At 40.8% G+C, this 24,411-nt stretch overlaps 1 protein-coding gene across 2 annotated transcripts in view; it reads right to left on the bottom strand.

The window, feature by feature from the left end:
- Positions 1–24,411, bottom strand: part of pcgf3 (polycomb group ring finger 3) — an 82,313-nt gene that overhangs the window by 5,616 nt on the left and 52,286 nt on the right. For both annotated transcript variants that reach the window (XM_085417044.1, XM_085417053.1), the window contains exons 4-9: positions 20,001–20,097; positions 16,649–16,704; positions 16,253–16,360; positions 8,755–8,843; positions 4,202–4,339; positions 951–1,031 (exon numbers count right to left, since the gene is read on the bottom strand). In XM_085417044.1, the coding sequence (XP_085273170.1) occupies positions 951–1,031; positions 4,202–4,339; positions 8,755–8,843; positions 16,253–16,360; positions 16,649–16,704; positions 20,001–20,097 (569 nt within the window). The remainder of the gene's footprint in view (positions 1–950; positions 1,032–4,201; positions 4,340–8,754; positions 8,844–16,252; positions 16,361–16,648; positions 16,705–20,000; positions 20,098–24,411) is intronic.

Genomic DNA, 24,411 nt, shown 5'->3' with positions numbered 1-24,411 from the left:
CGCCACTGTTAACTGGAACACAAGTCCTTGAATTTGGGGAAATCGCTTTAAGAACATAATTTGTCCTCATTTTCAAGAAGCCAGATGTTACACTCGATTAATTAAAAGAAGTCTTGAGTACAAAAAGGTGAACTTATTACTTCATTATTTTTAATTTTAAACCAGTTTTTGACAGATTTTTACAGTCTGTGTGTTTTTGTTTTTATAATAGGTGATCTAATAAACTTACATACTCTATAACTTCCAAAGAAGCTTGAAAAGCATTTGGGAAGACGTCCTTCTAGGAAGTTTTTTGTGACCTACGCTGCACAACTGAAATTTCACTGGGTACTCATGAAGGCAGGTATATGGTATAGACTCTAGACGAGAAGATTACATCAGCCAGAGAAACCAAAGGACTGCTTCACTGCTGCAGCAAACACTGTAGATATGTTGGCCAAACTCTGTGTTCAAATTCAGTTTTTCTTACAAATCTAAGCACCATCTGTGTAAATGCTATTATTGTAGGGTCTACCTTACAGTATAAAGCGCCTTGAGGTGACTGCTGTTGTAGTTTGGTGCTATATAAGTAAAACTGAATTTAATTAAATATGATATGCAGAAGGAATAACAGCAGCTTTGATAACTAGCTTTATCTAATGAGATGCTAACTGTTACTCATGTCGCTTGTGCTAGTTAACCAAATGGAGCTATGGCATGTGGTGAAAGCATGCTTGCCTGATGGCTGTTCAGTAAAAATATAACCTGGAAATGCATCAGACTATTGGAGTTTACTTCTGGGGAAAAGTCGCCAATATTAACTGATTATATCAATACATGAACAGTCTGTAGTCAGCTGATTAGTTTTCAGTTGATAAGTGTCCACATAGCAAAAACATTTCAGTGAAATCAATTCAACTGGATATTACTGGTAATACCAGTCTCAAACTCACAACTCATTTGTCTTTTACCTTAAATCTCCATCTTGTAACAACAACAAATTTCAAAGTGTGGTCCTTCCCCAAGATTTCCTCGTTGCATAAAATGTCCAGCTGAGAAAAGAAGCACAGAAACAAATTACTGAACGATATCTGACCCGATTTGTGCAAGAGTAGTTAACAACATGACGTTAATATGAGCGGCGTATGCTGGAGGTCTCTGCTGGTTAGTGCGAGGACAAAGTGAAACTCTACTATTTTCCCCTCTTTCTTTCTATTCTAACATCAGTGTTTCCTGGAGATGTAGCTGGGTGGGTGGATGGGTGAGTGGGGGGCTCATTTTGACATCGAGTGGCCCCTGGCACCCGCACAGAGAATCCAAAAGTTCGATACTGAACACGATGCCGGCTCGCCAAATCTACCGCTCCCCCGTGAAGCCGGCATTGATATTCTTCTGAGCAGCTCCTCGCATCTGCATCTGCCAATCAATACTGAGAGGCACGCAGGGAGGGAGAGAAAGTGAAGGCCGGGGAGGGACACTGCCACAGCGCCACCTGCTGGCTCTCAGAGAGAGCACATTTTAAGGCTGGGAGGAGTTGAAACTATCCAGGTCTGATTGGAGGATGCAATTCAGGGGCAGAATTTCATTCTCCAATCAGGTTTTCTGTCCGACAAAACAAAACCATAAATCTAAAATTGAATTGTACAGCTGAGATGCTTTTTACCCTTAAACCCTGAAGAAACTTATTAAATCATCATTATCTAAACAGAGATGCTCACAATGAAAATCAGAAAAATGAGATGCTGAATGAAAAAAATAAATAAAAGCAATCTAAGAAGGAAACCAGAATCTGGCACACCAAAACCAATCAAAGCATAACTGTGATCTTCTGAATTTTGTTCTATGAGATTTTAAACTAAATGAATCATTTGTAGTGATGCTGGGAAACTTGTCCATTCATTTGCTACTTAAAGGGCTGAATTGTTGTAATTCCTTATGAGGTTGCTCTAAAAGCTTCCTGACAAGCGAGGTTTCCCTGAAATGTCACAGAGTATTAACAGGAACGAGTAAGAGAGTCATCCCGTCCATATTCGTTTCTCTTCATTGCCTTCCTGTTAAAACCACAATTTAATTTAAAATTCTTGAATAATCAGTCCCATCATAACTTAAAGACCCCCAATAGAGCACTCATCCCTCTCAGAGCCCCTGGCTTGTGTTTCCCGGAGCTCCTTAAAGTAGAGCGGGAGGCAGAGCCTTCATCTTTCAGGCTCCCATGTTCCTGTGGAACCAGTTTCCCACGTTGGATTTGGGACTTTTAAAATTAAGTTTGGCTTTTCACAAAGCTTATAGTTACAGCATGGATCAGTGATTGATTGCTGCCTGGGCCTAAGCCTGGCTGGACGTCTCTTCCTGTTTAAAGGGAGTTCTTCGTCTCCACAGCTGCCAAGTGCTTGGTTCATTTTCTGTTATTAAATTTACAGTTCAAAGCATTTTGAGGCGACTGCTGTTGTGAACTAGTTTCCACAGCTATAGAACTGAGTGTGTAAAAAAAATAAAAATAAAAGAATTAATGGATTTTTTAAACATGCATCTCCTATATGTGAAACTTTGAGATTGGAAGATTAGCTTTTTCCAAGATAGTCTTTTAAATGCCAAAAATGTGCTTATTCTTGTAGCACATTTATAATGCTTAATAATAAGAACAACATCTTTATTGTCTTTATATGGTCATCAAAGAAGACCTAAGAAAATCTATTTGATTCCAGGAATCGATCCCTGATTTTCCTCCATTTTGGGCATTCCTTTTATCCTAGTTTCATCTGACGGAAACACTTCCTGCAGAGACATTCAGATGGCTGACGTGGCCACAACGATGGGTTTACAAACATGATCAATGAGTAACTGGTGTACTGCTCCCCGACAATGCTCTGCGCTCGGCTCTGCATTGAAAGCAGAAATCGTTTCAAACAACATCTTTTGATAGTCAGTAGATAGGACAACAATGGCTGGCTGGGAGAGCATCCGCCTCGCCAAAGCTGTGTTATGGAGGCCGACGATATGATGGAGCCTTCCCACTCATCTCTGTGACAGCCAGTTTAAAAAAAAAAAAAAAAAAAAAAAAAAAAAAAAAAAAAAAAAAAAAAAAAAGGACACTGAGAAAACAGAAAAATAGACGACAAGGAGGCGACTGATGATTCAATCGAAAAATCCATCTGTCAAATTATCGCCTACTCCCCTCCACCCTCCCATCCCCCGCTGCTTATAACAGGGTGGTAACGATAATTAATAGAAAAATTAGATCTCATATGGGCTTGTTTCCTGCTAAATATAACAAACACAAAAGGCATTGTATGAGTCAGTACAGAAGAATTACAATAAAGTGACCTTTTATGCAATTTCTTGCAATTAACTAAAACTTTCTGATACGCGGGGCCCACACGGGACAGCTGGTGCTCCGAAAACTTAAAACAAGCGCCAAGAATTAAGAGATTTGCTACAAATCCATTTCTGGAAAAAGAAACAATGTTTTTGTAAGAACAGGAATTAAAATGACTAAAAGCAGTAATCTGCAATCTCAATGTTTAATCACAAACTACTATAGGAATTATTGTAAAACTTCCTGGAGGGAAAGCCTGTAAGTGTCGAGGTTTTGTGGAGTTTTTCAGGTTTGGATTTATAATGTTTGAAATGATGGTGTCAGGGTGCGGGTCACGCCTCTAGCTGCTGGTCAGGCTGCTTGTGATTCTCAGCTTCTAGCAGCTTTTTAGCTTTAACCCACTACTGATTCTGAACAATGTCAAAGATATTCCTAATATGACTGGGCACAGAAGCCCCACCCACTTGCTGTTCAAACTTTCTGTTTACAAGGGGCAGCTAATGACAATATAGTTGGTTTAAAGGGAGGGGAGTAGCAAAAACAGCTCCTTTCAGACCGAGAATGGCTTTAAGGGTCTCACTGAGGCTCAGCATCAGATAAAATGAGGATTAATTTAAACTCCAAGAACAAACATATGAAGCCATTTCTGTTCCTTTGTAATTAAGGCTAGTAGAAAGCTTCAAATGTACAGGTTAAGTCTAGCTTTGAGCAATAAAAGGATCAGAGTGATGCAGACTCTCAAGGTTATCAACATGGAGATAACAAGTGCTGAGGGGGGAAGTGTTTCCTCTTAAACTGCTTCCTTTACAGCTTTAATTTTACACTAAAACTACATTTAGTTCGTGACAGACTCATTTCCCTGTCATCATTGTTTCCCGGGCTGGTGGAGCGTGATATTATCTGTACCTCATTAAATGATGTCAGGTTAAGCTTTTTGGCAATGAACTTCTTGAGGTGGAGGACCGTGGCTTGTGCTGAACAGCGGATCCACTTGCGCTTCAGACCGCGAAGCTTGCTGCTGTTGCACTCCAAGCAGATGCTGACCTGTTAGGAGACAGAAGATGAGGATTTAAATCCTGCGTCCACTGAAGTGTGGGTACATGATCTTATCATTTTATAAGGCCATTAAGAACTGTTTCATGTTAAAGTGCTACATTTTTTTTTAAATATAAGCCACGAGGGATCGCAAGGTTCCTTTTAAAGAGCAAGTAGTAGGGCAGTGCTAGAGCTAGCATCAGTGACAATGTGGAGTGTGTCCACTGCAGAGCCCTGTTCTGAATGTCAACGTAAATCTAGTGTTACATGATTGACAGAGCCTATAACTCTGCCTCAAGCTGTTTCAAATGCTGCTGTTTCACAGTCAAACTGTAGTCATGTGTGTAAAGTTAAATATAAATAAATATATAAACACTTTGGTTTAGGAAAGTTCAGAACAACTTAGACGTCTGCAGTCTTCATAAGAACCACCTTCTTACTTTGAGAAGCCCAGAAAGTTTCACCTGGCAGCACCTAAAGGTCAAAATTCCCACCTCCGCAAAGGTCAAAAACCTCATGGCAGAATTCACAAGTCCTGCAGCTGTGAACTTTTCACCCAGCAGAGCTGAATGTGAGAAAATTATCCAACTCAGCTGAAGTAGACATTAAAAAGCTTGATACAAAGCTGAGGTTTCGTTGATTGTGCTTATAAACGTATAAAGCAGGTAACTGTCCAGTGAAGACAGATGGCTGACAATCGCCAAACCTGATTTATACCAACATTGTGAAAACTGCTTCAATCTTCAATGCTGCTTTTAAAGAATGACAGAAATGCTTTCAGTCTGGATAACTAAACAGCCTTTAAGCCCCATTTGTCAGTTTTTGTTGTCGCTGAGGCTGTGAACAACCACAATATTTGGTTTGCCTTCCATTTATAATCCATTCAACAATTTAGTTTTGGCTGTGTAACCAGAACTGTAGCCTGCCCACATCGACAAACATATTTCCACCTTTCTACAGCATCTCTTTTGCAAAGACATGAAACCAAGAAGCCCGGCCGCAGGGATCGATTCAGCTCACACGGTATGTGTGAAGAAACCGAAGACTTCAGGTGGATTTGTAGCTCGTTTCACCCACCTTCTCATAAAAACTCAACCTGACGCTGGTGTTGATTTCCTCCTCTGCTTCCTCACAACATCTCACTGAACCTCTGCTGCTGTTTTTTGGGGTTTTTTGTTTATTGGCTTCTTTCACGCGACCGACACTTAATGCCATTGGCCCATTCATTTGTCTCCCCACCCCCCCGAGGTAACATGGTAGGTGGTTTTTGGCAGTGGATGGTAGCGGGAGTCAGAATGCATTACTGCTACTGGGCTCCAGCGGCACATATCAAGAGACAAAGGCAGAAGCGTTGGATTTATTCATTTGTGGGTGTTCCTCTTCCTCTTTTCATCTTTCTCTTTTGAGACAGAGAGAGCTAACATTACCCTGGTTTCTGTTTAAACTTGGAAATCATCTCTGCTCTCAAGTAAACACTGGCAGCGCTTCAGTGAGCAGCCTGCCCTTCAATAAGCAAAACCCAGATTCATAATATATCTGCTTTCCAGTGGTGTTGGCAATGAGGGAGGCTCATAATGTGAAATAAAACCCTTAGCAGTGATCTGGACTCCACGGCAGCTTGATAGCAGTTTCATTACATTAAAATAGATTAGTGACGTGCTCACAGAGCCGAGGACTCCCGCTTCAGCTAAACACACAGACGTGATGATGCAAGGGAGAGGCGTATCAAGAAAATATCGCACGAGCCTTCAGGAGTCATGAAGCTAAAGCTTTACACCATGTTGCCGAGTCCCGAATGCTTGCAGAGCGCTGATGCAACATTTCTATCTGCACCTTCTTCTGTGTGGAGTAAAAGTTTGTCTGTGTGGGTTTTGAATTTGGATCTCTGATAAATTACATTTGGAGACATCAATAAATAATTCAGAGCGAAGCTGCTCTTGCAAATGTCTCCAAAGTAGACTCTTTAAACCCAAAATAGCTGTAGTTTATTAAATTTACACAATCTGTTCTGACTCTATTAAAATTTGATATGAGCCTGAAGGTGACCCCATCTGGAGACTTTATACCTCGTCTAGAAACATTAACCTCAGAAACGAGCTTCATGCTTTGCTGCAAAAGTAGGCTGCTCTGATTAATTGCAGCTTTTATCAGGAATTTAGTTTCTCCCTTTTTAGATGAGCTTGTTGCAAGTTTCTTTCTCGCCTAGCAACACCCCAAGGTTATACTCTAAAAGGTCGTCCAGAAGACAGCGGGGGAGCGTTCTGGAAGTCTTCCATGCATGCTCACAACGCCTGCTGGTTGTTACATCTCAGTGATGAAGGGGCGATCAATTTCTGGGAGAAAATTGCTCTTCATCTTCATTCCCCCCAACTGAAACTGCTGTTTTCACTTCCATCTGCTCAGAGATGCAACATCCCGTTTTGCAGAGCCATGCCATCAAATTACTTCAACGAGAATAATATGTATATATATGACCAAAAACCCCAATAAAGCTTCTTTTAGCTGCTCCTTTATCCCGAGGGTCTCAACCACAACAGCTAGCTCTGCATATTTGAGTTTTACTCTCTCCATGCTGTCCAGAAAATCCAAACAAAAGGCAAATACGGTACTGCACTGATTTACATCTTATACATCATCTCAGCATTTTTGGAACTTGGTTTGTCAATCAAAGTACATGATATTACACGAAGGCAGCCTAAATATGAAGTCCTGGATACAGCAGGCACCTCCACAAACATCAGCTCTATATATAGAATAAGTAGCAAACTGCAGTATTTGACAGCAGGAGTAGCCCTTTTTCACACAAAGTATAAATGACTGTAAAGGTGACTTCAGAAAAACACCACTCCAGTGATAATGTGATATGCCAGCAGCGTGTGCTTGCATTTATCCGACTGGTCAATGTATGCAGGATGACACTCTGTATTATGATTTCCTGCCACATCACATCTGTGTCAGCGGCCGTTCTCATCAATGCAGCAGCCTTCCTGAAATCAAGGTTGTATTTTTGTGTGAAAGGGCTTTCCCCCCCCTTTTCTTCTTTTCACTCCCTGGTGGTCTAAAAGCTCCCTACTTTTAAGAGTGTGCACCATCATCATCCTCTTATTTCAGCCATTTCCTTTCTGCATGTTCTGATGAGGCTCACTTTTCCATCATCTCACATTAGACTTCCCTCCGACATAAAACCCAGAGAATCGTATTTATGATCACCTCACCCCCTGCATGGTGACCTGACATCACCTCTCTCTCCTACACTTTGTCTCTTTTCCATCTCTCGTCTTATTTTCCCTTCCCACCCTTCTGAGGCTGAGTTACATCTGACATCACTGCATTCAGCTCACGCAGCCCACTGTATTAGCTATTCCGAGTGCATTCTGCACTGCTGCCGCGTATCCAAAGGGCAAGATCTTCACCCTCATCAGGGCGGCCTGTTTTCCCCACATGGCAGCAAAGAAGTGGTTGTTTTGTTTTTTAAAATATAAATCCAATTCTTTAGAAAAGCAACAGCTAAAACGTGAACAAGATTAATTTTTCAGCCTGTACAACAAACGGCGAGCCATTATTTCCACATGGCGTCTGTCCGGCAACAATAGAAACTCCTGCATTATTAATGACATTTTTCAGGGCTTAAGAACACGCCGGAATACAAATGGAATCAAGAAAAGGCCCATTTTCATTTTAAATATGTTCAGTGGGTAGCAGTGGTGTGTCTGTGGTGTCTGTGTGGCTCCGTGCAAATCAAACAGCCGAAAGACAAAAGAACCCAGTAATTGTGAAACAGCCTGGTAAACCACAAGGGGGCCACTTTTATAAAGGCAATAATTGATGTTCAGGCTTTTAAGGCAATTGTACAAACAATTATCACAAACAGTATTTTTATTCCTTGGTGCTTTTGTTCCTGACACAATGCTTTGTAACCCATAATTATTTTACCCGATTCACTTCCAGTATCTGCTCAAAGGAAAAAAATATATACTTCCATGCCTTGTGGACTTTTGTGCAAAATATAAAACATAATTAGACTGAAAACAACTCAAGTGCTGTGGTATCTAACAAAGCAGATATCTCCTTAGATCCGTTTCTGTACTAATAAAGCAAAGGATAGGATTATGTTTGGGTTTTCTGTTTTTCCCGGTGCCGTGGACACCATAATGTCCCCGATGGCTTGAATTATCCTCAGACTTTGCTGTCAACAGTTTTCACAAAGACTTTCTCTTCAGCAAAAAGTATCTGGAATTAAAAAAACAGTTGACAGCGAGGTCCGAGGATTCAGATTGTGCCAGAACAGAGGCCGATATCTCAAAGCAAGGGGGGGGGGGGGGGTGTGCCTTTCTGAAATGCAACAAAGTAGAAGAGAGGCTGCCACTTGAGAAGGCCCCGGAGGCAGGAAACAAGGAGCAAATGTTGTCATCCGTCAGGCTTACCTGCTCGTCACTACGGTGATAGTCGTTGTCCTCCTCTGGTTTCTCCTCTCCTGCCTCCTTATTGGCCGTGTCTTCTGATTTGGCATCACCTGTTTAAAAGACAAACAAACAAACAAGCAAAGAGTTAGAAAAAAAAAAAGATGCTGTTTGTAGGACTCAATCCAGATTCTCTCTTTATGTTTAGCAAGTTAAGAGATTTGAGGGTTACTGATGTCCACTGTGGCTGTGTCAAAAACAGATTTGTCAGGGAAACAGGCAGGTTTGTCTCCCTGCAGTATTTAAAACAGACTGTGCCTGTTGGAGCGTGAAAACACCTCCTGCAGAAGCCCATTTATAAACCAACTACATCTTTGAGGGTGTTAAAGCATCCTCTGTATGACTTATCGTCTGTGCAGGCACGTCTCTAGCACAGGTGAACTTCTAATCAATAAAAAGCGTTCGCTTATTCTGGTCTGCATGAGGAGTGACTTCAGCTCTGAACTTAACCCTGTCTGAGTTTGCCCTTTGTTCCTTTTCTCGGATATGCTGGTTTTCAGAGAGAGCAGCACAGTCTAGTGAACATTAAGGTAAAATAGGAAGAAAAAGGCATTTCTCACAGGCTGCACTGCTGAAGGATAATGTGTTCAGAGTGTTACAAGGCAGGTAAGGTACTGTTTAATAATGCATCACACAGAGCTTTTGGTCTGGCTCTGGGAGAAGTCTGAAGACCCTGGGTCAGCTATATTTGGAGTTCACGCACGCACGCACGCGCTACAGGTGAGATTTTTTTTTTGTAACTTAATTCTAGTAGAAAACAAGGTTACCTGCATCAATATACGAATTTCACTTGCTTTACATACAGTTCGTTACCAGAAGTAGGCAGGAAGAGATCTAACAATTACTGCAAATTTCTAAAACCAAATAAGCCAGACAAGCTACAGCAAATTTCAAATGTAGCCAAATTGGACATCAAGTTGTCTTCAACCTGCCAGCTTCCTAGTGTAAACTCTGCATGATGCCCGATTGAACGCATAGTGTTCACAGCGAGCAAGTAAATGCCTCATTTCCTGCCTCCCCCGTGTTCTATGGAGACAGCACCCTCGCCTAAAGCAAACCATATTTCTGAAGGTGAGAATGCATTTGACCCAGGCTGGCTCCTGCTGTGTTCTACACATGACAAGGGGCAATTTCAGACAACATCCTGAACTGATTGCCAACGTCTGTCCTGAGATAATGTTGGCGAACTGCTTTGAAAGAATACACGCTAAACTCAAGGGATGCTTATGCTATGATGCACCATTTCTGCAGCTTTTCTGAAAACACAGGTCTGCATCACAAGTCATGTAAACAGCAGGTTTGTCATCTTATTCCAGTGTGGCAATTTTGCTTCTACATCTGGATAACATAAAATGTATGCGTGATGCACTGATCTGCACCCATTTTCATTCTGTTAAAGTTAACTACCTCCATTCACTAGTATATTAACTGAAATTTATTAAGACAAACAAATAACTCTGAACACATCTGCATTAACACATGGATTGTCATCAATCCAGCAGCCCACTGCGCTCATGATGTCAGAGCTTTGCTATTCTAACATCCATCAATCATGTGCTGCTGGGCAGCAGTTTTAAGCCCAGACGTCCCTCCCCTGGGTTACTTCCCGCAACTTATCTAAGGGAATACCAAGGAAATGGTGATATAATATCTCCAGCACATCCTGGATTTGCCCTTGACCCTCCTCCTGGTAGGACTTGCCTAGAACACCTAACCTTTACTTGTGAACATGTGTGCATCACCCTCACCCTCACCTTCAAAGAGTGCAAAATACACAGCAATGAAACCCAAAAACCAAACACTCAAGCAGGAACAGAGAAACAAGCAGAAACAACAACAGACGGTGTGATGGTTCACACTGTGACAACACCCAAACTCCCATCAGGGCCACCTGAATCTCCAGAGCCTGAACACCAACACACACAGTGGTTGCGAGAATCCACACGAGCCCAGAAAACTAAAGTGGTCAAGACAAATAGTGAAGACAGCAGTGTGCCGAACCAGAAACATACAGGAAGGTTACACCAGTGCTCAGAGCACCTCCCCTAGGACAAGACCAGAAGGCATCGTAGAAAGATGCCCAAACCACCTCAGCTGTTCCTTATGGTGTGAAGGAGTAATGGCTCTACTCTGACCCCCATCCAAATGACTCCGCTTCTCCACCGCTCTCTAATGGACAGTCTAGACACCCTATTTTTGGAAGGAAGCCTATTTTTGTAGTCACCAAACATTGCCTGTCGAAGCCAAGGGAACCATATCATCTGCCTAAAGCAGAGATAGGATCCTGAGATCTCGGAATCTGACGCCATTCATCCTTTGACTCCTTTAGAAATTCTGTCCATGAAAATTAAGAAAAGAAGCGCTAACAAAGGACAGCCTCGGTGGAGTCCAAAACCCGAACCCCGCTCCTGACCCTAAACCTAAGTGAATCGCCAGTGACCTGGTGGATGTTAAAAGGTTAAACATTTACAGGTGTGAGGCAGAATTATGATGTTCATTTGACTTTAGGTACATCTAAAAATGAAGTCTCATTCGAAGTATTTGATTTTCAAAAATGACATGCTGTCTCACTGTAGAGACTTTTAGATATATATCTAAATCTAACACACTTCCCGATAATTTCAAACCTCACACTGTGAAACAGATGCTCCACAGTTGTCCGGGACAGCTGAGGTTTATATATTTCTCTAGGGATTTTCTTGTTGGCTGTGATATTGTAGTAGTATTGAATTTTTAGATATGAAACTTGGTTATCAAAGTCAAAATTGCATTGCAGTGACAAAATTGCCACATGGGCAAGTATTGCTTTTCTGTAACCTTTAAAAAACAAAGAAATTCGGTCTGTTCTTCCTGGATTCAGTGGATGTAATAACGTACGTGTGTGTGTGTGTGTGTGTGTGTGTGTGTGTGTGTGTGTGTGGACAGTTTAGTCCTACTCAGACAGATGCTATTGGGAGCACCCCTCTGTGACCATTTTCTGTCTGGGCTAACTGTCACCAATTCCACCAAGTATTATTGAGCTGCTCTGGTGTCTCTGTGGTGATTGTCTCCAGAGTGTGCCTCACTGATTGCTTATCACCAGGGTCTTGCTCTTATTGTTGTGCCTCACCTTCAAACAACTCCTGAGCATCTGAGTGACTCAAACATGAAGTCCTGGCTTTTGTTCGAGGTGATGGCATCGTGTAATGGGTTGATTGCTTGGGTCTGGGGATTAGAAAGACTGAGCAGTCTGTCTCTTCCAAAATTTCTTTTTGTTTCAGAAAAATCATCTACTCTGACAGGTTTATGATTTGTGGGAACTCTTATAAACAGTCGAATCCCAAAGGCATGTACTACAACGTTTTCGTGTGATTCTGCTGTGTAATGGCAGTGAGATGGAGTAAACTGTGTGTTAGTGAGTGGGCGTTTATATTGTCATGAAGTAGAAAAGGGCACTCGACAGACTCATCATCGCCCCATGTCTCCCTATTTTCTTGTGTAAAGTGCTCAGAAAAGAAGGTCATTTAGAGAAATGAGTTTGCTGTATACTAGAGGAGGCCAGATTTTTAACAGTGTTTGGAAAAAAACTCAGCTTATGCACTTAAAAGCACAGCTAACACGGCTTAGATCTACTGTGCAAAGGCTTAAATCGTGCAGTATTATAGCTTAATGGCAGTGTTATCAGTGGTTAAAATATTGGGCCTGTTGCACATGCCACGTTTGTCTTAATGTAAGTAAACCTTCAGTTGGGAATAAAACACACACAAGAAAGTCCACAGAAACATCTCTAATATTGCTTTGCATGTTTAGTATATTCCAATCAATCAGCATATTACTGACAGATAACTCTATATTGCAGTTTCTGTGAGAGACTGTGAGACTGAATGCAGAGCTTGGAGGTACTCTGTTAAGCCGCCTTGGAAAGTGTTTGGAACATATTGATAAGAGAGCTGGATTATGCACTGTCAAGGAACAAGCTGCAAATATGTCATACTTAGAGCCAACACTTAAGGAAGAAAATGGGCAAATTATGAACTGCCACTGGTCCCCTGTAATCAATAAAATGTGATTTTTGTTCTGTAATTGTTCATCTCTTTAGGGTATTAATGCACTGAGGGAGCATTTGGATTAAGGTCCCAACATGACTCACAATGTCCCTGATTCAGATCCACATGCAGGTCTGTACTACATGTGCTCTGTTTAATTAACAGACATTGCGTCATTTATTTCCTGAAAACACACTCTTTCTTCCAAATATTACAACCTCTGGTTGTGACTTCTGTGCTCATGGATTAGAAAGTGTCGATCCGTCTTCTATAAAGCGGAAGAGGTTAACTTTATTCAGCTGATTAGAAGGACCTAAAAAAAAGTTCCTAATTTTGAGATTCTGGGTAAATGAGCCTTTAATTAAGTGTAAAACTGCTCAGCTCTGGCAGGAGAAACATTTACAGAGCGCCCACTGTCACCTGTTGTTAGTGCAGTGTGATCTCTGCGATACCATCTGTTAACTTTGGTTTGCTATTCTTAGATAGGAACCTAATGAGGAGCGTCCATTTTCTCAGGTGGGAGAGAAAGATTTCAAGTAAACAAACCAGCCTGCTCGCGGTGATGCTGGATAAACAAATTCTGACTATGACTTAATATTTTTCACCGTTTTGGGAAATCTACCCAGCTTTAAGAGCTACAAAACAGAAGAAAATAGAAATACAGTAGAGCTTCTAGAGGCCAGCAGCTGCACAATTTAAAACTAGATTTGTATTGTCTATTTTAAAATAGAGTACAAAGTAGTTTTTTGTTGAGTAGTTTAAAACCAGAAAACCTCATTATTATTATTTTTCCAGTTGGGGCGAAGAATTGTTGGCATTGACCCCCGTGTCCTGGAGTGGGACGTGGGGCATGACTCAGATGAGCCATCGCTGCAACCGAACACCGCCTGCCTACATAAAATCACTGCCTACTACTTTAAAGCTTTTATACCACATGTATTCAAGTCAATGCAAACAGAATCTCTGTAACTTTAATGAAAGTCCTGACAGGTCTTCAAAGAATCTGGATGCAATGTCAAATCGCTGAGTCCAGATTAAAGATGGATGCAGATAATTTACAACCTGTAAAACAAGTCAACCACAACCAGATGACTAACACATACCCAGGATGCACTTTATCGCTTCTGAGCAATGTGCGTTTTTATTTACAGTGCCTCATACTGCATTAGCCTGTATGTATAGACAGATGATGGTAATATTACATACTCAGCCTAGTAGGATTTTTGCTGCTAAACCACCCCTTAAGCACCACTTTGTGATCAATCTAACCTATGTGTAATATTGTGACACTCCTCGGCTTTCTTGTCTCTCTCAAACATTTGCTGGCGTTGTCGAAACTTTTTTATGCAATCTAAACCATGACTGGGGAACTGTGGCTGTATTTTTAGCTCAATTTGTGGCACTTGCAAAACTATCTAACACTAATGGTGTTGTACAACCATGGTGAGTCTTTTCAAGAGTGGCTATTTGAAAAGACCACTCACCGTGGATGCATTACGGAGAACTGCACACAAGATGGTGTGCCATTAGCCGGCTACCTGACACATGGATGTTATGCACGATGCCCTTTTCTATTCAGACTTCCATTTGGCTCAACACACATGCACGAATGGATTAAATACTATAAAGTTATAACAGCTCAGTAGTCTAAGATCTTTTTCTTACATTGTTGAAACAGATGGATGAAATGAAAAGAGAAATTTTGTTGTGCAGTGTGACATTTTCTTTGTTGTGTTTTCAGTGATTGTATATAGAGACGAGCTTTGAGGGAGACCAGACGGTAAACCAATTATCTGAAATTCACTGGAGTTAAAAGGAAGCTTTCAATTCCTTAAAAGGCTGGTAGCTTTAAAATCTTCAGAAACGCACGAAAGAGAGTGAATTTCTATTTCCATAACATGCATTTGGTTTTCTATAGTTTCCTCAAGTCAAGATTATTTTTATCACTGCTCAAAGCTAGAGACACATTTGTTTGTTCAATGGTGAAATGGAGCCCAGGAGTTGCCAACAGAAAAAGAAACAAAGCGTCTGTGCAAATGGTCCTTAAAATGTGTTTGGGTATGAACATTTAGAGGTGTGTGTGTGTATATTCTATAGCTAAACCTGACTTCCAGCGACAAAGCTCGAGAATCCAGAGAGCAGTTCCACTTCCATTTGAACCTTAATTACCAAAATCAGAGAGGGGGATTAAGCTAGCGATTAGGCCTGCCAGCATGACAGCCCTCTGGGTACACATCTACACCAACCCTTGGAAGCGAGCAGGTTTGGAAAAGCCATTGTGCACAAAGAGCAGGCCAGAGGCTCGTTATGATTGGCTAAATTGTCTTTATCTGTACTGTTTAATGGCTTCTGCTCTTACTCTTGGTTGTGCTTCTAATGTTTCTCATTACTGGCCAGAGACTTCATTCTTTACACATTATCAGCACGACATCCACACTGCAGAGGTGAAGTCTCATTTATAACAACATGACGTTAGCATAGAATAGTTTAGAATGAAACATGATAAGCAGGCTGTTCTTTAGGGATCTGTGACCGGCAGGTTTCTCAGTAAGGTTTCTACCCTTCACTTGTCACATTCATTTAAAAAAAGCAAAACAATCAAAATGCCACACTCTTAAAGACTTGGGAACAAACAAACAAACCCATCTACATCCATCACAGCTCGTCTTTTGTCCCGTCTCCATCCAGTCACTTCTAACCGGTCTACAGCAGATGTTTGCCCCTCCCTGAGCCTGATTCTTGCAGAGGTTTCTTCCTGTTAAAATTCAGTTTTTCCTTCCTACTGTTGCTGAGTTCGTGCTAATAGGGGTTCGTCTAATTGTTGGGGTTTTCTCTGCATTACTGTAGGATATTTGTCTAACAATATAAATAGTTTTGAGATGGTATGAGAAGATATGAAAAAAACATAACTGACTTGAATTGAAAATTGAATTCTACTAACATACTGAGTGCAAGTATGTAAATACAATATCTGCACGTTACCATGCATAATTTAAGTATAATATGTGAATGCATATTGTGCATGTGTCTTAGATTGTTTAGGTTGCCAACAGGTAAAATCCGCCCGGACAATCAATACAACATTATTTACACCATTTTTCAAAGAGGCTGCAGGAAATATTTGTTTTCATGCCTGCAGTACTTTTTTCAGCCAGGTTGAGCCCTGGTGCTATTTGGAGGACCTTCAACTCACAGCAGCATCACGTGACAAAGCCAAACAACATCCTCTCGTATGCTGCATTCACTGAGACTGTTATGTGCCACCGTTAAGGCTGTGTTGACTAAAGGTCAAATCCTTCACGTCAAACAAATAAGAGACCTGTCACAGGTGCATGTTAAGTGTTGGTTTAATGCAGAGCCAGCTCCAAACTAGATGAAGCAATAAGAAAGATTTTCTGTGGTTCTGAAAACAGCGCGAGTCTGCAAGGCTAACGTACCGTTGCGTTGATCTAGATGAGTCTTCATGTTGCAAAGTTCTCCTTTAATGTCTCCGGGCACCTCCATCCCCAACTTCTGATAGAATTCCCTTTGTTTCTTTATCTCCGCTGCACAAGAGCCAAAGGAAGAAAAAAAAGAGTTAAAAACAGAAGTCCTTTTTGCCAAGGCTGATGCTGTCATCTTTTTAACATTTAGAGAAGCATGTGTGCACTACAGGGAGCTTGTTCCTTAGGAGTTCTGAGGTTCACGTACAACAGCGAGGAAAAACAATATTAAAATGATGCATTTTTCAGTCAGTTTACCAAAGCATGCATGCAAGGGAAAGCTAAAAAGTTACGTTTTAAGGAAGGATCTCTTGTAGGTTGCATCCCAGGAAATAAATACACAATACTTACCCTCTTGTAGTCCCGGTACCAACTTATAGACAATGTCTTGCATTGTTCTGTCATGGCTATAAGGGACAAGAAAATAATTAGTTACTTTAACACGCAGTGAAAATTAACATTATAAAAAGGGAAAAGCAACTGAGTTTCAAACCCAGAGATTCAAAAACTCACAGCGAACAAGGTAAAGATGCACTTGTACAATTTCATAACACATTTGCATGTTTTTGTAACTCACAGCAGTGGATCCCTACCTTCAAGTCTGGACTGGAATCCACAAAAAACCCCCAAAAAAACTCAGTCTGAAGTCATGAGATCATCAACATGATAGGAGAGAACGTGGGAAACAATATTCTGCTGTTTCTTTTCTTATCAAAATTCCCCTTGATTTTTTTCCTTTTCTTGTATGTAATGCTGCATAATCAGTCCAGCCTCTGCACGCAGCAGTCTGAGAGGGTGGAATAACATTTGGTTGAACTATTGAGAACCTGTAGATTTTGCGCATCCTGTTATGACATGCTGCAAATGCCCCGAGGTAAAACTATAAGTTCTTGCCACCCTGCACTGTAAAACACTATCCTGTTAAATGACTGAAAATCTCAAGGTGACGTGCAAGAAAATAATCTCACAAAGCCCCAACTGACACCCTCAAAGGCTGATGTTCAGCATGCGCTCTGTCAGAGTGTTAAATGGTTAAATGGCCGCTTCCCCCGTGCTGGTGACATGGTGCACAGTGGGTACGCGTTATGTGTGATGGTGTGTTTTGACACCCAGTGCTGACAGCCAGCTAACAGACAAAGTGTGCTGTTTGTTGCAAGGTTATGGAGGAGAAAAATAAATAAATAAAAATGTGACATGTTTGTCTCCCCTGCTGTCCACTGAGGAGGAGTTATATCAGGGACCGAAATTAGCCACCTAATGCTGAGGATTGATCCCCTGCAAAAAAGCAGGGAAACACTGACCCCTGCTGGACAAAACTGATTATAGCCCTGAGATCTGTTACTGGCGTTAAAAATGTCCACGTTGTGAGAAATGTAGACAAAAATCACAAATACTTTGTGTGTTTCTGTGTTTTTATTTCCTGATCCCGCCTGGAAGTTTCTGAATCATGAGACTTTAAAAGGTCAAATAAATATCCCATTAAAAAAAAAAAAAAAAAAAAAAAGGACAATGAGTGTGTTCATCATCCAGCCCTGTGCAAATCACCTGAGTTATCACTGATAAAGAAGCAAATAAGAGCATAAAGAACCCAACAATTAAAATGTGATTGTGCCAACTAAAACGACTGCAGTCTCACACACCCACATCTGCTGCTCTGATTGGGTCTTATGAGCCACTGCATGTCTTTCCCTCCCCCATGCCACCATGTCCTTATCACATGAGCTCCTTCCTGAAGAAGAGATAAGCCTTGGCTACCAGTGGCCAACTCCACATGGACACTGAGTTACAGGCATTGTTCTCCTCCTTCTATGGACTCGGTTTTAAAAGCCTATGAAAACATTAGAGTGACGTGCACATTAACTCTAAATAAAATGATCCAGCAGCCCTGAACTGTCTCTAAATGTTAACACACATAGAAACCAAAATGTAAATGTAACAAATATATCATTAAAAAAAAAAAAAGTAGTGGCATGAATCAACACCATGTTTTGAAGTAACTAAATGAGACCAAGTGGCAACAATATGTGCACATTTCCTTCCCAGAGCTACTGATTCCCAAGCTGTTTGCACGCATGTAACCGCAACAATTTAAAGTATGTGAAAACAAAATGGATTAAAACAATCAAAGAAAGCCACATTTGGCGGGCGGAGCGGCAGGATTTGTTCTGCCCAGCTGATTCTCTGAAGAGACATCTGACTGTGATTTTTAAGCCTAAATCTCAAACATCAACTTTGATCAATCTTCCCAATGAGCAGATGGGGTTTTGCTTGTCATCTGCTGGGCGTTTTGCCTTCAAATCACTTGTGATGTTTTCCATCAGCTCCAATTTCCTGCAAACAATGAAGGGAGGAAGAAAAAAAACCCAAACAGCTGCGCAGAGAGCTAATGCGTTTGAAATGGAGCATTTCCTGCAAAACAATGAGTCTGCAGAAAGCGCAGTTTACACAGTAATGACTAAATTGCTGGTGCACATTAGGTTTGTGTGCCACATTTATCAGACGTTAATGCGTGAGCGCTCAGAGGGGCAGACACCACACGATGCTTCGCAGAGCAGGATTTAACCAGCCGGAGACGGCTTCCAAAAGCAATAAGATATTTACAAAAGTCAACGCACTTATCGCTACTCAATTAACAGACTTGAAGTACAACTTTCCTTTTTCATATTTAGTTATCAAGAAACAGTGGGGAACGCCGAGCTGCGATGCCACTTTGATGCAAAATCCCAGCAGCGGTTTATGATCATAGCTGCAGGATCATCTACTGTATATCTACTTTATAGCAACTGAGCCGCGCTTTATAATGCACACAGACATGTTTGTTCTTTTGAAGATTTTTGAGCATAAGCAAATAAAACATAAAAATAAGACAATGAGCATCTTTGGATCTCAGTGGGCTACAGCTGTTTTTTTACATTTTAAATGTGCAATGTGGATAAAGGGATCTCTTTGCTTTGGTTAAAGAGAAAAATATAATTTAGCTCGTGTATTTTACTAGTCTTTAATAAGAGTAGAGGGAAACTCCACAGATCCCAAAGTTGGGTTTTTTTTTTTTTAAACGGGTGTTCGAAAGTATTACTGCACATCCAAAAAAGGAGAAAAACATGGGAAATAAAAATGTAACCGCCGTCCTTCCTGGTCTGATAACATTTCAGGTGAGCAATGCAGGCAAAAATAAATAAATTATTGTAAAAATCATAGTAATAATTGCATCACTAACAGTAACAACCTTCTGCACCGATGTTATCGTGTAAGGCAGACGGGGAGAGCTGTTATCGTTCCAGCCACAGATTACAGGCAAACCTAATCAATGAAATCACACCGACTTGTGTGATTAATGTGAGAAGCTGCTCACGCTCAGCCCTCCATGTTTAAATGGTCAAAGTTTAATAATACATTGATTGTACTAACTGTACAATGAGCATGTATTTTCTAGACTCTTGTGCAGAAAACAGAGCTGTGAATGGGTGTGGGCTTTAAGTGTTTTTGTGCGAGGTGCAAATCTACAAAAGAAAGCAGCCGGACCACCCCGAGAGGGTTTTTGTTTCCTGCAGAAGAGCAGAAATCAAATGGAAAAGGACCGCCGGCTCTTTGGTCCTCGGCAGTTTGTTTACTGGCAGAGCACAGCTGATGGCACTCAAAGTGTGAATGAGTGAGTGTGTGTGTGCGTTTGTGTGTGTGCACTTTGCGGTGGTTCCTCACTCACCCGATATACTGCAGTGGATGGCTCTGATGAATAACAATCCTACACGTGGGGCACGTGTTGTTTTCCTCCAGATACTTCACAAGGCAGCTTCTGCAGACTGGAGACGCACAGCAGAAATGTACGGTTACTCTTCATCGTGGGCACACACACACGCACACAGAGCATCTTTCATTCAAGGTCTTTATTTGTAGAGAAAAGAATCTGCCACACATTTTTAGATTTCCCTGCTTAATACATGAAAAGCAAACCGTTTTCCTCGGCTTTTTAACACTCGAGTTTGCATTCGTTGATCTCTGTGCAGCGCTGTTGTACTTGCTGTGTAGCTTTATTTTCTTTCTTTCTTCATGTAAATCTACGAATGACCTTAAAGTTCAAACACACTTGGCCAATTTGATCTTTTGGTCAACCATTACACCCCGCATCAGTTGGATTCTTTAAAATGCAACTAAAACTCTCACCACCAGGAGGCAGAGTTTTTACCAACGGGTGTTTTTGGATGTGTGTTAGTATTCTTAAACTTTTTAATGTCTTTTTAGTCCGATCCCCATTTCTTCAACAGGCTTTGCTTTTCCAGGCCATAAAGGAGAATAAAGCAAATAAAGGAGAATGTGTCCTTAATGGTTACACTGTACTGGTTCACCAGCCTGACCCCAGTTCAACTCCAGTTGAGAACTCTTAAACACAATATAGCAAGATTTCAAAGGTAGTACTGATTGCTAACAGCTTTAGTTTTATTTTTTGAAGGTGATTAAAGTCAGTCTGTCTGCAAAGTTCAGGGGCAAGCTGGCAAACTTAACTAAGGTGAATTTTACCATCTCCAGCTGATATTTAATGGTCAAAGTGACATCAGCTTATGTAAGCAGGCGTTCGGTGACAAGATGATGTAGTTCAGAAATGATAAGCATCAGTGCTCTCTGCTAGACTACATAGGCATTAAAGACAGCCTCTCTCTTTAATCTCAAATATAGCATACATTTATTTTTCCCCACTGTAAAATCTCCTCAAATCTTACGGATTTTTATGGATCTTCTCAATTTAAAAAATAATAACAACAACTTACAACTTTAAAGTCATTATAGAAGCCGATTCCCTAGCTGCACTCACTGTTGAACGATAAGAGCATTAGCTCAAACAACAACCTGCAAATGTTTCCATTAATAATCTCGTCTCCTTTTCCCAGCCAGACAGGCTGCGCCCTTATTTCCTGACCCGGCTCATTCACATTGAGTTCTTATTAAATGGTTGTAAATAAAAGCATCACCCAAGGAAACATTGAAATATTTCTGCTCATTAAAACGGTTGATTTGAGTAAAAGGTGGCTCAGGTGGCACAGCGGGTCATCTCACTAATCACAAGTGCATGTGAAAGAGTCTTAGCTCCAAAAAAAAGCAAACATCACCGACTGTGTGTATAGCTGTAAATAAATACAGGCCACTTACCATTTAATACACGAGACAGTGAGATAATCAAGTAATCCAAGGATGCACTAATTTAAAAAAAAAAAAAAGACATACTGGATCACAAACTGCGTCTAATGAATCTCATACTGCCAACAATGCCTGTGCTTAAAGCAACTGACCCCTCACCTATGGATCCCTTCATGTGTACAGCACATGTTGTGTACAACCCAGCACTGTAATTTGCAGCACGTGGTTCACCACTTTACCCATCTCAGCCACACTTTTTTTCCCCTCCCGTTTCTGTGACAATAGAGCTCGATCTGTCAGAACAGCTGCAGTGGTGACGTGATGTGAATCTCTTTGTCTCCACTCTCCAATGGTGGAGCCTTTCTCCAAGTGAGAGGGAGAGTCAAAGCGTCACGTCTGGACTCAGACGCCTTAAGTGGGCAGAGGGGCTTCCATCTGTGAGTGAAGAGCTCCCTCTGGTGGGCATGAGAGGTACTAAAATGTCTGTGGTTATCTTAACATATATTCCAGCACATGTCTGATACAGGGTTATGTTTATTTTCACTGTTCTGCTCTAATCAGTGTCCAATTTATCAAATCATTTTTTAATCTCCCCAAATGCTGAGTGTGTTGTTCCTGAAATAAATGTGTCAAGTTCAATTAAGCTGCTCCACAGGGGGTGAGAGCGCCCCCCAGCTCAGAATGCTTGGACACTTTTTATTATCCTGCATCAGAAAATTGTGATTTCACAAAAACAGCCATCTTAATCTGCCAACATGAGCAGCTTGGTGTGGTTAGCTAGGCAATCTAAAGACTCTCATGTGAGCATTAGAGGGCACTTAAGGTTGTGGGGGGGAGACAGGCCAAGACCTCGACAACTCGGAGACCCCTGCGGGGATTACGAAATGTCAAGTTCAAGGTTGAGGGGAAAAAAAGCAATAAAATGCTAAACAATGTGCAGCCATTCAGCACGTGATGACTTGATTTAAAAGTGAGACTGCAGGATAAACCAGGCCTCACTCAGTATTCAGGAAGTGTTTGGTGACATGTTGGAGGAGGTGAAGCCAGACGCCCTCAAGAGGTTTAAAACCTACTGAGAACTTTATTTTAAAAAAATAAAAATAAAACAAAATACCCCATCGGGTGCCTAGTTATTCAAACTCAACCATCTCATTTGCTGAAAATATGAAGTCTGCACTGTTTCATTCTCTTTCAGCTTTGATTGTGGAAAAACTGACATAATGGCAGTGATGCAGGTTTTAACCCTGTAAAGACGCAGCCACCTGGCTTTACATGTCTGGTTTGCATTTTGTATGCTCGAGTTATCTTTGTCTAATATTAAACTTTGTGTGATCAGATCTGTGACAAATCAGCAAAAAAAAAAAAAAAAAAAAAAAAAAAAATCAAAGAAATTCAGCAGCAGAGTAAACATGATTTCTTGTAAAGTTATAAAAAACACATAAAGAACAAAAACAACATTTCCTTCGCCTTTGAGGTTTCAGCGCCTGATGTCGTCAAGCCTTTTATTTCCTCTTTGTTCTTGGTTTTTTGTCGTTTTCATTTCTTCTGCAAAGCTCCTTCTACATTAAAAACATCAACTTCTTACTTATTGCTGCCAATACACGGAGCAACTCTCAGTTACTCGCCCACTAATCAAATCCGCGATCAAATTGGCTGCTGACCAAACTTTCAAACTCCATTAAAAAGGCCTTTAATCTGTAAATTACCTCAAATGCTCCAAATGAAAGCCATTCAGTTTCATCTTGTAAGACCAGAAAACATTTTAATTTCGGAAGCGCTGCAACTGAAGCTGCACTTTAGCTTCTCTTGGCCTTTGAGGAGTCCTGGATTACTTTGTTTGTTTACTTTTCAAAAGCACAATCAGCTCATACGCAGTAGTTATTATGAACTCTGCAGCCGTTACGATCAGACGCCGGTGAACACACAGAATCAGACTTTCTGCATGAGCGCCGTCTGGTTTCACGCACTAGAAAGCACAAACCAACAACAACCAGTGCAACGTATCTGACTCTTTTCCTCTAAAGCAGCTCTGCCAGACGTTGCTTCTGTTTTTACATGCCGATCATGCCATTTTATTAAATACACCAGCAAAATACATTAAAATAGGCTCTACCTTTATGCAACTCAGTTTTCCGTGTCTAAACAGACGACTTGAAAAGGTTTAGAAGTTCCAAGAAATTTTTAAAAAAGTTTTTGATATCAGTTTTTGAATCTGATTTAACCAAAACCATTTTCAGTTGCATTTTTCCGACACGTACCTTGCATACACATGTTCTCCAATATGAACCAGTCCTCTGCAAAGACTTCTCTTTTTGGTTCCTTCTTTTAAGAAATGGCTCTTTATGTTATGCAATGTCATGACTAAGACCCCAAGTATCTTAAGATTTGATGTATTTACCCAATAACAAAAACCTTACAGTCATCATCACAGGTGAACTCTGTTACCTGATTGATTTTTTTTTTGTGCACTAATGAAGTGGTCACTCTGTATTTCAGCAACAGACTGTCTAAAACCAATCCTATTATCACCAAAACTGTACTAACCAGCAGGTGGTGTAAGTGTGGCCCTTATATCTGGAGCTCATGTTAAAAACAAAAAAAAAACAAAATTAACATTAATTAAGGTTAAGACTTGCTAATATTAAAAAAAAAATAAAAAGGTAAGAAAGTGTAGCCACGAGAAGCCTCTTCATGAGACAAACAAAATGTGAGCAGTCAAACTTAACGCCTTTATAATCAGTCCTTCAGACACTGGTTAAAGAGTCTTTTTAAGTCCAGGAAACTTTAGGAGTTAAAGGCAGGATCAGAATGTGTGTGTTTGGGGGGGAAAAGAGGGATTAAAGTTTTGTGTTTGTGGAAAACAAGACCAATGCATGGATAAAGAACCTAAAAGTGACTTTTTGCACATTTCTATTGCACTATTGTGTTTGTGTCTGGTGTTGCAGTCTTTGTTTTTTTGGTTTGCTATTTTTTGTATTTTTTGT

The sequence above is a fragment of the Rhamphochromis longiceps genome, linkage group LG2, assembly GCF_057381845.1.
Source record: "Rhamphochromis longiceps isolate RC_006_pf linkage group LG2, R_longiceps_female_GT1.1, whole genome shotgun sequence".
In the NCBI taxonomy this organism is placed as follows: domain Eukaryota; kingdom Metazoa; phylum Chordata; class Actinopteri; order Cichliformes; family Cichlidae; genus Rhamphochromis; species Rhamphochromis longiceps.
The sequence above is the reverse complement of the archived record's forward strand: the minus strand, read 5'-3'. Positions and strand labels throughout refer to the sequence as shown.